This window comes from Synchiropus splendidus, chromosome 13 (assembly GCF_027744825.2).
Source record: "Synchiropus splendidus isolate RoL2022-P1 chromosome 13, RoL_Sspl_1.0, whole genome shotgun sequence".
NCBI classification, from domain to species: domain Eukaryota; kingdom Metazoa; phylum Chordata; class Actinopteri; order Syngnathiformes; family Callionymidae; genus Synchiropus; species Synchiropus splendidus.
This window is the reverse complement of record NC_071346.1, coordinates 3,866,452-3,883,094: the sequence shown is the minus strand read 5'-3', so window position 1 is coordinate 3,883,094 and position 16,643 is coordinate 3,866,452. Positions and strand designations below refer to the sequence as shown.

General features: G+C 47.0%; 1 protein-coding gene across 4 annotated transcripts in view; it reads left to right on the top strand.

The window, feature by feature from the left end:
• The window catches only part of LOC128769215 (microtubule cross-linking factor 1), a 35,518-nt gene extending 21,185 nt beyond the window's left edge, over positions 1-14,333 (top strand). Inside the window, exons 6-15 of one of the 4 annotated variants that reach the window (XM_053882679.1) lie at positions 609-749; positions 3,111-3,329; positions 3,939-4,088; positions 4,773-4,940; positions 6,775-7,044; positions 8,205-8,534; positions 8,618-8,688; positions 8,761-10,201; positions 10,813-10,870; positions 12,719-12,847. In XM_053882679.1, coding sequence (XP_053738654.1) covers positions 609-749; positions 3,111-3,329; positions 3,939-4,088; positions 4,773-4,940; positions 6,775-7,044; positions 8,205-8,534; positions 8,618-8,688; positions 8,761-10,201; positions 10,813-10,851 — 2,829 coding nt within the window. In that variant the 3' untranslated portion in view covers positions 10,852-10,870; positions 12,719-12,847. Of the gene's footprint in view, positions 1-608; positions 750-3,110; positions 3,330-3,938; positions 4,089-4,772; positions 4,941-6,774; positions 7,045-8,204; positions 8,535-8,617; positions 8,689-8,760; positions 10,202-10,288; positions 10,314-10,812; positions 10,871-12,718 lie in introns of all 4 variants that reach the window. The other 3 variants (XM_053882680.1, XM_053882677.1, XM_053882678.1) reach the window with 3 other exon arrangements.
• Positions 14,334-16,643: the final 2,310 nt, after the last annotated feature.

Genomic DNA, 16,643 nt, shown 5'->3' with positions numbered 1-16,643 from the left:
CCTGCCCTTCTTCACCAGGCTTTCGGAAGCACTACTGGTGGATCTCCAATGTTACGGCTCTTTCCAAGCTTTGATAGAGTTGGATGTGTAGCATCCTGGAGTGTGCTAGCTCCTGCTGCTAAGACGAGCGGTCGTCGGTGGTTTCTCTGTTTGGACTCATGTTTCCCTCATTGCATGCGCTTCATAACAAGTGTTTTGCATTCTTTTCCCTCCGACTCCCTCTGTTCCTCTTTGTGTTCCCGCCAGATGTTTCAGCCCATGATTTTGTTCATCCTCATCCTCCTTCTCTTCTCCTCCCTCTCATATGCCGTCATCTTTAAGTTGGTCTTCCTCTTTGCGCTTTTCTTTCTTCTCTAAACTGTCGGCCCATGTTTTCGTTTGTGAGTTAACCGCCCTCCTCCTTCTGCTTGTTGTGTTCCTCATTCTTCTCTTCCGTTGCTCACTCGTGTCCCACCTCCCCTCACTTTGTTTGTGGTCTGCTGTCTGTTATTTGTCCACCACCCACCTCACGTCTCCCGCCCCCCCCACACCTGACACCATCACCACCACCCCTGTACCCCCCGCCTCCCACCCCTGCCCTCCCCTCTCCTCTCCCGCCTCACTCACAGTCCGGTCAGAGGGATGAGCTGGAGTGGCGTCTAGGACAGGAGCGAGGCGTGGAAGCCCAGAGCCAGAGCCAGGTTGCGGGCCCGGCCCAGAGCAGGACTGGACCCACTAGGTACCACAGACCCCTGGCTTTAAGAGCAGAGGTCAGTGCCTCCTCCACCTCCCTCCCACCCGAGCCCACACACACCTGCCCCCAACACCTTCTTTGTGGATAATGCCTCCTTATTGACATATTGAGCAACATTAGCAGACATTTATAGAAGTATATTTATGCTGTTGACTATCAATAGCCAATGTATGATGATGTATGACACAGGTCGTTATGAATATTTAGAAAATATACAATCCAAGTTATTATTTCACAATTATAACAATAGTATGGCAGGTATCAATGATACTGCCATACTAATCATAATAATACTGTATATAACACAACAATTATAAATATTAAAATATTTCAGTATTATAATAATAAAACAGTAGAGTTTTGAGTTGGCGTTATGGCAATTCTCACAGTCATAAAATAATGGTGGTAAGAGCTGTGATAATAGTTTTTTTTTTTATGTTTAATTTCTGTTCTGTTTTGTGAGTCTACTACTGCACTGTATTGTCCCCTTTTGAAGACCTGTCAGTTGCTAGGACCTTTCACCTGTTAGGACCTTGCTGCATGTGTCACTTCATTTATTCGGGAATGACTTGAATATTTTCCTCCTATTTTTGGTTGTAGATGCCAATATCTAACCCACAATCTGTTCTCCACAAAGCATACTAGCTAGCTTGCTACTTAGCTAGCACAAACACAACCTGTTGTCACAACATAAACCACATAAATGTTGCGTGGTTTTGTGGGTAAAAAGGTTGCGGGCCGTGTGGAACCGTATGCGAGGGCCCTGCACAGCCCCGGGGCCAGGCTTTGGAGTGCAGAGATCCCCTGGTGGTGTCATCACTCGCAGCCTGACAAAGCAGAATATCCAGTGTAGGAGTTGCAGCCGGAGCAGATTCCCCTCACACACACACTCCCTCAGATTAGAGAGCACAATGTAGTCGCTCACTCATAAATCCCTCATCTGTTTGATAAACGCAGTAATCGCTGCCTCATGTTTCCATTTTCATAGAGAACCTTCGCTGCGTTACGTAAGGGCGGGTTTGTGACAACAGCGCGACGCGTTTGTCCTCGACTTGGACGCGCACTCGCTGTAATCTGCCAGCAGAGAGGAATAAATGAATGGAAGCGAAAGCAGCTTGGGAGCGGCGGGATTAGCGATGCGGCGAAGGCCCGCGTGTGAGATTTGACTTTGGGCTGTCAGGAGGTGAATCTGGACCCGAACACTCTGAACTTGTGAGAGGGAGATGTGAAGAGGACATGTCCATCACGGTGCACTGCTGACACGCGTCATGACCGTGACCGTGCTTCCACACAGATCCTGGAGATGAAGGACCAGAACTGTGGGTCAGATGAGGTCTCACTCTGCACCTCTTTCTGTGGCTGTCAGTTCATAACAACCTGCTGTTGAGCCGCATCAACTCTCTGACTTGAAAGTACTAAACTGCTGTCTATTTCATCTGAATGAAATGAGGGCACACTGGAGTCAGTCTCATTTCAAATTCCCCGCAGAGCTCAACTTGAAACAGAATGAGAGATGAACATGTGACGTGGATTGCTGCTGGTTTTGATGTGGCGGGTTCAGCTCCGGGACACTGGGGCTTCTGACATCCAGCTCCGTCTGAGAGGCCTCGGCGCCGCAGGTGCGCAGAGGCAGAGATCTGACCGAAGACGGGAGTCAGGGTGCAACCCTCGGCTGCCATCTTCTCCTGCTTCCAGAACTTCTACTATTAAATCATACCAGCACTTGTACTAGTACTGCAACCACTGCTCGTACTATTGCAGCAACTACTGCAACGTCTTTTACTATTATTCCAACAACTACTACTTCTACCTCTAATACTACCACTGCGACAACTACGCAACTACTATCACTAGTATTGCAACAACAGCTACTACTACTTACTACTTTTATTAATTGTAGCACTACCACAACAACAAGCTTTACTACGTTAATAACAATTACTGCTGAGATGTGAACTACTACAGCTAAACACTTCTACTACAACATGTAATACATCTACTGTGATATTTAGTTGTACTGCAAACACAACTGTTCTACTACAACTTATACCACTACTGCAACAGTAAGTTTACTACAATAATACTACAATAATGACTTCTGCCAGTACGACTTGTACTACCACTACTACTTGTGCAGTCAAATTCAGTGAGTGTTTACTGCTACTACTTGCACATACCCGTATTAACTACTACAATCCCGCCACAAAAGTACTACAAAAAAAGAGCTTCTATTCCGAGTACTGCCACACTGGGTACTACTGTCGTTGTGCAGTAATGGCCATGTAACTGGACTTTTTGTTTCACTCATGCGAATGACATGACATCAGACACTTCCTGGTTGAACTCCTCCTGACCTCAGTGACCTCTGTGACTCCAGGAAGGAGAGCGTCTGCACCTGGAGGCCCAGCGTGGGGGTCTGGAGCTGCAGGGGCTCCACAGCGTGGAGGGCTTGTGGAGTCACGAGAGGGCGGCGCTGCAGCAGGAGCTGCGGCTCTTCCGACGCAGCACCTTCGTCATCTACATGAAGCTCAGGTCCATCCTCACGCACTGGAGACTCCGACACAAGGAGGGCAAGGACGAGGCGCCAGACCCGGAGGTGAGTCACACGTCTGAGCACCTGGAGGAGGCAGCAACGCCTGGCCTTGTTATCAGGAGGACAAGTCTCCTGTCAGCTGGCTCTATGGACTACAACAGATCATCATCATCATCATCATCATCTTCATCACCATCATCATCATCATCACCACCATCATCATCATGATCACCACCATCATCATCATGATCACCATCATCATCTTCATCACTATCATCTTCATCACTATCATCTTCATCACATCATCATCATCATCTTTATTAACACCATCATCACCATCATCATCATCATCATCATCATCTTCATCACAATCATCATCATCACCATCACCATCATCTTCATCACATCATCATCATCATCACCACCATCATCATCATGATCACCATCATCATCTTCATCACTAACATCATCATCGTCATCTTCATCACATCATCATCATCACCATCATCATCATCATCATCATCCTATTTTGAATATAGAACACCAAAACAAACAAAACTCACTTCAACACTGAACACTACCACGACTGCAGGTGTGCGGCACCAGCGGATGGTCAGTGAGGCTGTACGTGTCTGAATGGAAGGGCCTGTGTTGTGCTGTCGTGTGCCCCAGTTAGAGAAGCTGGACGTCCTCCCAGATTTGGGAACGATGGCGGAGCAGGCGGAGGGGGAGGCGGACAGACTGTGTTTACCTCAGACTCCAGGGGACACGACGGACGTCCTTCTGCCGTCACCTGAACGCCACACGCACTCGCAAAGACAGGTACACAGCCCAGTCATTCTGAGTCCGTGTTACTGGAACGACATCGTCTGCCGACATCAGATTGAACAGGTTAAATTGCATTGAGTGGCATTTTGAATTACATTTTTCAGATGAAAATGTAATTAAATGCAAGGATATATTTTTTAATGTGAACGTCATTATTAAGAAAAGTAAAATAAGAACCATTTTACATGTAACTGTTAAACTTTAATATACACAAATCGACTCGACCTCCACTACAGAGAAGCAAAGTCGACGACAGGTGACTTGTTCCCAGACCCCCTTATTTACCTACTGATCCTCACTCGAGAACAAGACCTGCCCTTTGGTTGAGATGGTTTCCTTCGTCTTTAGTTGGTCCCCACCCCTCATTGGCAGAGCATCATTAGCGCCTGTGTTTGGCATGCAAATGAGGACGGCGACCCAGATACGTGTTTGGCGTGACGGCTATTTTTGAGCGCATCATGTTTTATTCTCCTCCTTCAAACCAAACCTTCGCTCATTAGCCGGCCGCCCGCTGACTCTGGCTTGTTGGCGGTCGCATTGTTAAGCCGCGTTTCCCTCCACCTGTGAGGCCGCGTTGGTCCACTCCAGTCCTCGGGCCAAGTCCGAGCCTGCTCACGGAGTGACCGCAGGTGGAGCGGGGCGACAGTAAACATGAGGGTGATGGCTCCATCTCTGCAGCTCGGGGAGAACAGGCGAGTGCTTCAGGCCCTGCGGACGCTGCTGGAGGAGTTCCGGGAAGAGCTGAGGGAGGAGGAGGTGCGGCGCTGCCAACTGCAACAGTCGTACGCCGACGACAAAGCTGCCTGGGAGGTCAAGTGGGCCGAGATGAAGTGTCACATCACACAGGTACAGATGGCATCTCAGCGTTCGGCTGGGGAGGGAGCAGAGGGAAGTCTAGGAAGCCTTTTGTACAGGAGAAAACAGTCAACACTAACACTACATAAATATATGCTACAGAATTTTCATTATCATTTACTGTGTTAAATTAGTCAGTCAAATATAATTGAAGTTAGAAAAGACATTATTCAATAAAATATATATATATATATTTAATGTATATATAACATATATATCAAATATTATTAGGTATATTTAAATTCTAACTTCATTTAAACTATATTTATATAATTTATATATTAGTATATATTATTCAATATTTAATTGACTAATTTAACAATAAATGATTATTATCATTCTTTAGCATATATTTTATGTTTTATACATATATATAATTACATTTGGATGATAACTCAAAATATTAATTTCAAAATTGTGACGTAAATTTAGGTTGAATAGAAATAAATATAGTTCAGTAAAAAAATGGAATAAAAAAAAAATATATATATATATTTATTTTTTTTGAAAATAAGAATTATTTGCAACATTTACAACACCTCATCTGAATGTAAATAAAATCTCAAAACAAATGAAATAAATATAGTAGTATTCATACTTATTACAACAAATAAGTACATTATTTGTTTATTTATTTAAAAAAAAACGACAGTACAATGTTGACAAATGTTACATTTGAAGCATAAATATCAAGAGTACAACTCTCCAGTCGACTGAGCTCATATGAGGAAATAAACTGCTCGGCAGATGAAACAGGTTGGATCAACATCTGAGGTGAATCAAATCCTGGCAGGAAATAAACAGCTGATAACTGGTGTTTAACTACGCCCCGTCACCATCCTGCAGAGGTCATGACCCGTCACCTGATCTCCTCCCTGCGTGTCCTCAGACAGCCTCTCCAGCAGCATTGCATCAGCTGGGAACCTTGGAATCAAAGTCTTCTGACGAAAGGTCTGGAGCTCCCAGCCTCCGCTTTGAAGGCCTCGTGCTGAACAGGATTAGAAATATCAATTCATGTTAGGAAACATGTTATCACACTTTCTCCGAGCTGGATTCAAAGCTCTTTGGTGACTAGTGTTTTCTAGCTTATCTACAGACGCTGAAGTCAGTTCAGCGGCGAGTTCCACATGAGTGAAGTCCTTTTAAGAAAAACCTGTTCGCAAAATGTTCCTTCAAATCAACCTCTGAAAACCACGAACAAGAGCAATCCACTCACATGTCATTTACCGACAAAAGAACTGAGCGTCTACTCCAAACTCAGGGTTCATTTTCACTTTCCGCCACTGCTTTCCATTAGTTCCCCAACCATGAGATGGAAAAGTTCAATTAAACTAAAATCGTTTTTGAAAGAAATGATGGTCAAATGGATTAATAAAATAGTAAAATACACAGAAATGATTGGGATAAAACCAAATGTTTGATTAAATCTGATTATGAATTATTAAAATGGTGAGAATTCACAAAAAAATCAGTAAAATTTCTTGAATGACAACAGTGATTTTGGATGTAAATGTAGTCATGTGATATTATTGTTAATTATAGCAGCCCTAGAAAATTGTAAAAACTGTAGCGCGTAAAAATGCTCAACTCGAGGTTCACTTTTATTTTCCACTTCTGCTTTCCCGCTCTAATGATGATGATTGCTCCAATGATGTCCATTATTTTCTTCAGTGACTGTCCAAGTCCACTTCTGAAGTCTATTAGAGATGTATTTATTATACTATTATTATTATTATTCATTTATCATAATCCAATTAGCCTCAATTCTTTTGCACCTGTGTGCTCACAAGTCTCTAAGTACTCTCTCCATCCACGTCCCGACCAGCTGGAGGAGACTCAGGTCAAAGGTCGAGGCGACGCTCCTGGCGGTGACGGAGAACCGGCCGCTGACCCGGAGCGGACGCTGAAGCAGGAGCGGGAGGAGCACCGGCGCCTGCTGTCGGAGAGCCACAACTCCGCGCTGGACCTGCGATGGAAGCTGCAGCACGGAGAGAAGAGGTGGAGCCGAGAGCGAGCCGAGCTGCTGGAGCACTTCGAGCGGGAACGCCAGGAGTGGGACGGGAATACCCGTGAGCTGCACCGCAAGATGGAGAGGGTGAGAGAAAATCCTGTCCACCAAACACAAAAATATCACATATAGATTGTATTTTTTTTTTGTAAAGTAGTTATCAAGGTATTGTTTTATCATGACCGGAAAAAATAAAAGTTTTCCTGGTTTCGGATTTAGACTTTACAATGGCGGAGGTGTGGAATCTTCACGTGTGTGGTGGAGCATGTGAGGAATAAACAGGAATCTGCTGCAAACTGCTGATGCGCCACAGATGGGGGTGGGGGAGAAGGGGGGTGGCATCCATTATTCAGACATGTTGCAGCAGAGCAGAGAGTCGGGTCACCTGCTGAAGAGGAGCAAAGCTCCGGCGCCCATCAGCCCATCAGCGGGTCGTGACTCCTGCTGAGGAGCAGGCGGGTCCAGCACCTTCACCACTGATCGGTCGTCTTTGAGAGGGTTGTGTAACCAGGTTGACATCGCAGTCCTGGAAATGATGCGGAGAAGCAGCAGCGCCGCTAGATTTCAGGCTGCTCACAGGGTTCTCCTCATGGGAATCATGAGTCCCATGACAATATAGGACAAAAATCCCTTTTTGTATTTTCAGTTTATTTTTTACCGTTCTGGGAAAAAACCTGGTTGTTTTTTTGTATTATTGTGACAATTTTATTACATTTTTTTCTGGTAATATTGAATGTGTCTTTTCTGAAAACCTTAAACCTTATTTTGTTAAATTTGCCATCTATATTATCCCACTTTTTTCTTGCATTTTCATTTGTCATCTTGACCACAATTTTTTAAATTATTTTCTTTTTTTTATTATTGGTTTTCCCCAAGTCCCTTTTTTTGCATTTCATTAAACTTGATGCTCAGTTTTTAGTGCCCAACAAACAACAAATTTGATGCTACGTGTGACTTGAAAAATGTTCAATAACAGGGTGACTGGACAGATCAGAGGTGTGTCATCTATGAAAGGGGTTCTGAACCTTTTTGAAATGACATGAAACCATGTGATCATCGCAAAAAAATTTACACGGCTCAAAGGACTAAAACAAAAAAACTCAGCAGGTGCTTGTGGCCCAGCCATGGACCCCGGCCCTGTGGTTAAGAATCACTGATCTATGACCAGCAGAGTAGAAGAAAAAACTCCTCCAAGTGTGTCGTGACCGCCTCAGTGACTTGCTCTTAACCTGTGTTCTGGTGCGCAGCTGCAGCGAGAGGTCAGCGGCCGGCGAGGGGAAGGTGCCGAGGCGAAAGATTACCGAGGAGCGTTTTCACCTCAGGAGAGTCCCTGCAACCTCAGTCGCTCTCCTCGCTCACTTCGCTCGCCCACTGCACCCACCCCCGTCTTAGCCCCTCCCACGCGCTCCCACTCCGACTCTGAGGCCGTGCTGGAGCAGCAGGGGGCGGCCTTGAGGCTGAAAGGTCCGACGGAGAACTTGTTCCTGGACGCCTTGACTCTGGACCCCCTGAGTGGGCTGGAGGTCGCCCCACCCTCCAGACTGGAGAGCGAGAAACGTTTCCCCTGCATGAATCAGGTACATTTGTCAGACTCGTGTTCCACTGTTGCTTTTTTCTTGCTTTAGTTAACAAAAACATTGGGAATTCTGTTGCGTTCCAGGCTCTGAACGAGCTCTCAGAGCGGGAATGTGATCCCGAGGAGGAAGAGGTGGCTTCTGGGAGTTTGCTCAGGTGAGGACCGGGCGTGCTCCGAACTTCACTGTTGCTGGTCAGTACTTTTCAACTCCGTCTTCCTCCTCACAGAGCCAAGTCCGTCTGCTCCATGAGTGACTTCCAGCGGTTGATGGACAGCTCCCCCTTCCTGCCTGACAAGTCTCACCACGGTGAGCGAGGCCACGATGACATCACCCCGCCCCTCTCTCCCGACGACCTCAAGTACATCGAGGAGTTCAACAACAAGGGCTGGGACTTTGCCGGGTCCACCGCTGGGCGGGAGGCTCGGGGAGCAGAGCAAGGTCCGGATCCGTTCCAGCCAGCGTCCTGGTATCTCACCACCAGCGCCACCCTCACCACCAGCACGCTGAGCAGCCCCGACCACTGCCACAGGTCCTCGCTGAGGGGCAACGGAGCTACAGGGGTCCACATCCTTCACGATCGGCCCGCTGCCCAAGAATCAGAGTTCCTGTTTGCAAAGGCGACCAAACCCAGGGGTGGGGATTCTGGGGTGGGACCCAGTGGACCGGATGAGGTGTTCAGTAGCGCCCGCTGGCCATGTGGCCTTCTCGAAGGTCCAGGGGGGCTGAGGACTTCTCCCAGTCAGTCCCCCATCTGCCCCACGGTGGGCTACGCCTCCTCGCTGGAGCTCCAGCTCTCGAGGAACTTGAGCGATGACATGAAGGAAGTGGCCATCTCCGTCAGGAACGCCATCCGCTCGCCCCCCGGACCAGTGGTCCGAGAAACCGCCTGCCAAACCAACGGCTTCACCACACGAGGCACCCAGACGACGCAAACCATCAGCGTTGGCCTGCAGACGGACCTCTTGAGGAACCTGACCAGCAGCCCGCACCGTTGCCTCACGCCTAAAGGGGGCAGCACTCCCATCTCCTCGCCCTCTCGCAACCTGAGGAAGGTCCAGTACTCGCCTGTTGTGCAGAGCAAGTTCGAGCGACCATGCTGCTCGCCCAAATACGGATCCCCCAAACTCCAACGCAAGCTGTCCTCCGCCAACAAGGCCGAGCTCCCCAACAACACCCGTGCCCCCACCCCCACCACCCCACAGAAGGGGAACAGTGAGTCGGCCTGGGCACGGTCCACCACCACGCGGGACAGCCCGGTCCACACCACCATCAACGACGGCCTCTCCAGTCTCTTCAACATCATCGACCACACGCCGGTGGTCTACGACGCGCAGAAGTTCAACAAGTCCCCCAGTCGTTCCCGCGCCACCCCTCCCCCCACCGCGGAGCCAAGCCCCGCCCATGGCCCCCTCACCTCGGAGCCCTGCCGGACGGCGAGGGGCCGCTCCCCGAGCCCGGTGCAGCTGATCGTAGAAACGCAGGGTGACAAAAACCCAGAAGTGGTGAGCATCCGCCAGGACCTGTCGGCGCCGCCCGGTTACACGCTCGCCGAGAACGCTGCTCGCATCCTCAACAGGAAGCTGCAGGAACAGAACTTCAGAGAGGAGAGACGAGCGCAGGCGGGCAGAACGACAGACCAGGACCGAGGCCAGTCCGGATGCATGGAGGTAAAGACCCGCCGACACCCCACGCCGGGCTCCTTGGAGCCACATCCCCTTCATGAAACCTCTGAAATATCCCTGTTCTTTTCTCAGATCGAAAGCACAGGCTGACTCGACGGTAACGTTAAATCCGATTACTGCAACTTTCTCCTTGTCTTTCTTCTCCGCCGCTTCAGACTTTCCTTCCTCCAGGGGAAGTTTTAGCCGACGTTTTCACATACACACATCCAACTAGCAGGAAGACTCTTCCGTCTTTGGGGAATGGAAAAAAGACACACTTCTTTAAAGTAGAGAAATAAATGTGCTAAACTCACGACATCAGCGTTTCAAAAACAAATTCCTACCTGACTGGTCTTCACTGATGTGACTAGTCTGAAGCCAGAACATTATGACCACCCATGAGTCAGACCAGGACCAGTATTGACACCAGAGCCCGGACCTTTATATCCCCAAGGTCCCCCAGATCTCCTCTTCTGTTAAACCCATCAGGTCCGACCTCTGACCTCCTCGAGCTCCGCTCCAACTGGACGATCTTAAACCCCGGTCTCCTCTTCCTCTGCCTGGTTTTTAACCTTTCCCGCCTTTTCTCCTCCTCTCCCCCCTCCCTCCCCCTCCAGAACCACACTGTCATACTAACAACTCCTTGGGGACTCTAACTCTGCTTGTTTCTGCGATGTAAGTTCCTGCTTTTTCTTCTTCTGAGCCGGGAGGACTCACCAGCCACGTGGACCCCCCCACCCCACCCGCACCTCCCCCTCACCTCTCTCTCGCTCTCTCTCTTCCCCCCGACTCCTCACCCTCTTCATCAGTGCATGCTTCACAGGACAGCAGTGACGGACTGGTGTCAAACCCGTGTTGTGTCCACGTGTGCATGCTGGAATCATCTGGGTAGTTTAAAGGACCACACTGGACCATCTGACCTCTGAAGGTCCTGGAGACTTTGAAGATGATTTGTTTAGATTCCATTAGATGGCCTTGACAGACAGTTCTCTCTCTGATTTCCTGTGAAAACATATCAGTTTAGTTTACGAGAAAATAATGAAAGTCCACATAACTTAGCTTTTTGAATCCAGATTTACATTATGGTGCTTCTTTTTTTTAATCTTCCTTCCATATAAGACTGTCATTTTTGATGTTTGGCTCATAAATATTAGCTTAGAAAATTGCATTTTTTTCACCTTTGTTTTCCAAACAAAAAAAGCAAAATTAGGGATCACATGAAGATGATTTACAAATAGTGAATCAACACTTTTAAAAATATTATTGACCAGAAGTCTAACCATAAAACAAAAGGTGCTCCAGCCTGGTCATTTAAATGCTCATCAGATCGTTTCCGATCCGACCACATTTCGGTGACCAATCCGGTGAACAGGACCCGCGACGGTGTTTCACTCTTTTAGCCTTAAATTTCAGCGCGGGATGTAATTTCAGCTCCGGATCTTTCTAATGTGCTTCTCCTGTTTGTGTCACCGCTGGATGTTGTGTTCCTTCCTCCGAAGGTTCATGTCCTCTCACACTAACAAGGTTCTGTCAGAGTGATGCGCAGGCCTTGCCGTCTGCGCTTCTCTCTGCCACGCGTTCACTGTTGAATATTTAAAGCCGCTTGAAGGAAAGATCCACCTTCGCACCTGCTGTAGTCGCACTTCAACGATCAGCAGCTGAGTCACGTTTCCCTTCGTCCAAAACCATAATTTCACTTTTAGTTTCTGGAAATTCCAGAGCTGATGTGTGAGATCTAGATTTTTGTTTCCGAGGAAAGTGACAAACAAGCGACACGTCTTTGAGAGTTGATCTCCCGCCTTCTAGGGCTGCTTTTCCTTCCAGGTAGCTTCGAAAAGAGTGGCTTTTTCCTTCAGCGTGAATCTGTTTCTGTTCATCCGCATGATCTGGTGTTCAGGAAACTGTATATTAACCCACAAACCCACGCGCTCACAACCTGTCAGCTGAAGCTTGTTTGGAGACACTTCATCCAAACTTCCTGTCACGCGTCACTCACTGGCGGATCCGTCCCTCTAGCTGTTCACTCTCCAGCTTCCATCTGACGGTTGTTTCGTTTGAGCAGAAGCAGACTGTCGGGTCCGGCACCGCAAAGGCAAATAGAACAACCAGTCTGTTTGGCTTCATAGGCACTGACAGCACTTCCTGTTGCTGTTGTCTGTGGGACAGTAGCGTGTGTTCAACACGTCTCACTGTCCGGTGTCAGTTTTAGAAAGTATTTTTTTTATTGTTTGAATGTGTTAAATACGAAGGCCTTTGTTTTGTGTGTGTGAGGACGTACTATACACTCGTCACAGGGACGAGTCAGAGCCACTTCCTGAGTCACGATTCTCTGTATGACTCTCTGTAGGGCTCCATGTAGGACTCTCTGTAGGGCTCCATGTAGGACTCTGTGAGGGGCTCCATTTAGGACTCCCTCTAGGACTCCATCACAACGTCACGAGTCCCTCACCCTTCTTCATTTCCTCATTCTCTCGCGTTGCTCGCTCACGCCCTTCACATCTGACGCCAGCTTGTCGTCCGCAGGACCTGCCTCGCTCTCCAGTGGCTCCGCCCCTCGACTCCTGCTTCCTGAGACCCACCCGCCCGGCGAACCGCCGCCCCCCGTCTCGCTGGGCCGCCCACTCCCCCGCCACCTCCCCCAAGCGGCTGGAGTCCTCGATGAGGAGGTTCACTTTTCCGCCACCGGGACATCGGAGGACCATCCTGGAGGGCGAGGAGCCGGCGTGAGCTTCTCTACCTCTGCTCTCCTGCCTGAAGAGACCCAGTACCTCAGCCAAACCCCCCCCTGAAGGAAACTGATGGGTGGCACATGAATGGCGCCCGGGGGTCAGGGTCCGCCCAGTAGCACCAGCTGACCGTCGAGAAGCAACCAGAACTTCTGGAATGTACTGTACCACTCTGACCACATTTCCATTGATGGTGCCTGAGTTTGTCATCGATGTGTGTGATTGTGTTGCTGTGTGTGAGTCCATGTGAGTGTGTGTGTATATGTCATGCACAAAAACACCCTTTATGTTTGGAAACTGTTTACACCTTTTCTTTGTTTACATTTTTGCATTGTAAGCAGGTGGAGTTGAAGTGTTTCCCAGAGGCAAAACAAATGTACGGTGTCCCAAAGAGCTCAAAAAGACAACGGGAAACACTTCGGCACCAACGGTTGGAGCTCATCTGTGGTGCGACACATCGAGCAGGTTTCTACTTAAATTTGAGATAAACTCTCGTGTAGAGTTGTGGGGTAAAACATGGGTCTCTCACTTGTGAAGTTCTGAAAGCCCCAAAATGAGTCAGACAAATGAGGAGCTGTGCAACACCCACTCAGTCAACTCCACACGACCATGTTTTCATCCTGACGTCATCCTCTCCCTGGACTCAAAAACCCCAAATTCTTCATTAAGTTCCAGCTCCTGGAACAACACACCTGAAGCTGTAACGTCTACTCTGCTCTGACCACCTTGAAAACGTCTTCTTTGTGAAGAAAACATGGTTGTGTGGACGAGATCAGGCGGGTCTCAGCACCACAAGGGTTTGAATCCTTGTCAACAGACAGTTCGAGCTGGGGGCTGTGATAAAGGGCGACCTCCAACAGTATCTACAACTTGGCTTGGAGCACGTGACTCCGCCTTTTGCTCCTGATGTCTGTCCTGTTGTTGAGTTGGCGCTGATGTGCAATACAACACAGACACCACCAGATAAGTTCTGTTTTCTAAATCGTGTTTTAATGTGTCGAAACAAACACAGATGACGCACAAAGCCATTCCCAGATTGCGAAGCAAACATGATGTCATTTTAATTTCGGGTGAATGTGCGGCTGGACATGAACCTTATGCATCTCTGGAAGGCGGATGTACAAACCTGAGTCCAATACTTGCATGCCTTTGAAACACTAGCACTTTAGTGCATGTACATATAAGCTCTAGTCGGCAGAGGTTGGAGGGAGAACCATGTTTCCGTTGTCCGATCCTTTCTAAATTATTGACTGTCTTTGTACAGTTCTATCAGATATGGATGAACTTTCTTTTGAGAAAATAGATTGTGAGGATAATCTGAATGTTTTAAATCTCAAGACGTCGAATAATCTATGGTTGTGTGTGTAAATAATCAATGTAATAAACATGAATGTGTATTTACATGCTCTCGCGTCATGATAGATTATATTCCCTTTCATTCGACCTGAGCTCACACACTGATCCTGCGCCGCGCGCGCGGGCGTGTGTGTGCGCGGCCGGCGGGATTACTGAGGGTCAGGAGGGGCAGACACACAGAATGTGAATAAGAAGATTGTATCGTCCCAGAAGTCAAATCCTCTTGCATCATGTCATACATGTGCTACCTAACATGTTTCCCCGCTTGTCACGCAAGATTCGCCGCCGCCGCCACTGGAGGCTCAGATGTTGAAGCACCGGCGATCCAGCCCCTGCTGGCAGGTACTGACCACTGCCAGCCCAGAACACGTTCACATTATGAGTCGACAGTGTACTGAAGTTTTCACTTCAATTATCTATCTTCAGTTGACCAAAAATATTTAACTAAACTTGTGTTTGTCTTGCATATTTGACAAGAACACAACTTATGATTACATCATAGAATCATCCTCATTTATGACTTTGTTTTTGACTAAACTCCAGAATGTTGCTTGTCAGTTGTTAGCATCATGAGCTAGGCTAACTCAGCTAACGTTGCTAAACAAATCTTTTAGCTCATGATGTTAATACACGTCTTTTATTTTAGCAGTTAATGTTTGTATCATAAGATGTATTCTTTTATTAATTTTCAAATACTTTTGCTGCTGTAACTAACTGAAAAGCCTTGTTGGTTCACGGTGCCCTTTGTCTGATCAAGCTATAGCCAGTTAGCTCAAAGTCCAGATAGCTTTCAATCGCAGTGTAATCTAGTGTATTTTGGTTGTTTGGTTTTTTTGTTAAGTGAATTACAAGTTAAACCGTACAAGTAAAACCTACAGGTGCTGATACAGATTTCGATTTGTGATTCAATTCAGTTTTGATCGGGATGTTTCAGTCAATTCATACGCATCAAATATGGAGGAGGTTCTTTGAGAGCAGATTCATAATATAGTCAATAGTAGAAGCAGCAACCAAGTTGGTTCGTGACAAAAAATGAAGACAACAATTTTTAATCTCTATCTGTATCTTGCCATTAATCGCAAATGTATCACACTTTTTAACTGCTTTTTTGAAGGATGAGTGACTTTGCGTTCAGCTAAACGTAACCTCAAGGATTTCATCACTGTTTAATTTGTCAGTTTAACTCTGCTTTAATGCGAATAAACAAGATTAAAAATGCAGATCCAGACTGCAGGCCTGTCCACACACCAATATTGAATAATTGATACGGGTATTTCACACAGTTTTTAAACCCACTCCTACAAATTTCCATGATAAATCCATCATCAATCTATGTAGAGGTTATCCACATCTAAATTTAAGTCCAGCTTTTTATGGATTAGAAAACGAGTTAGCCGTTAAAATAGGACTTTATTGATCCCCTGTGAGGAAAGTCAGCTGCGGAGAGCAGCACAGCTCATCAAAGACAGTACAAGTACTACAAAGTTCAATAGCATGTTACGGCAGGTCAGTTATTGATGTGCTCTGCAGAGTTCATCGATGAAGCTTCATGTTCTCACACAGTCTGTCCGCTGTCGGAACAATGTTCTGGTTCTGACCGACTTGGAGGTGTTGCTCCAGGCGACACACAGAACATCAGATATAAAAGTCTTTTCTCGTCTGTTTCAAACTGGATGGATCAGCTGGTGCTTCAGGAGCACGAGGCGCGAGTAAAGCTCACAGAGATATAAACATGAATAATGAATGGGACGCAGATGCATGCTGGGAGTTCCTGAAGGCACCGAGTGGGTCAACAGAGAAGATGCTTTTACTTAGATCCGCCCCTGGAGGACTGGACAGCTCATGCATTATTGATTCAGCGCTGACGCTCGGACAGTCGAACACAACATCAGGACCAGGCGCTGCTTTGAGGGAGAGGTGTGTTGCAAAGCACGTGAAAAGTAGGAGGATAATATTTAGTGTTCTTATTGATCGCTGCAGCAGCTGATCATTTGTTCCGAGCTTGTTTTGTTTTCCCAAGTATGGCGACATTTAAAGGTGTTTGTTGGAGCCGCTTATTCATTCATTTAAAACAGTTTATACAGTCAAGCCCAGTATTCAAACGGAACCGAACACCTTTCTGGTTCTGCTGCTTTTAAACGTTTCCACACGGCGAAGTGCAAATAAGAACTACGTTGATATTATGTCGTGGTTAATAACTCTTCTGTTGTGGTCTGAAAAGTTCAGACAAAACTATCGTAATTTCCAGACTATAAGCCTCTACTTTTGTCGACAAAAATACTTAAGATACTATTGTTTACATCCTGGTCCTAACTGCAGGCTGTTTCATACTAAAGAATCAATATTGGAATGTAGTGAATATTGTC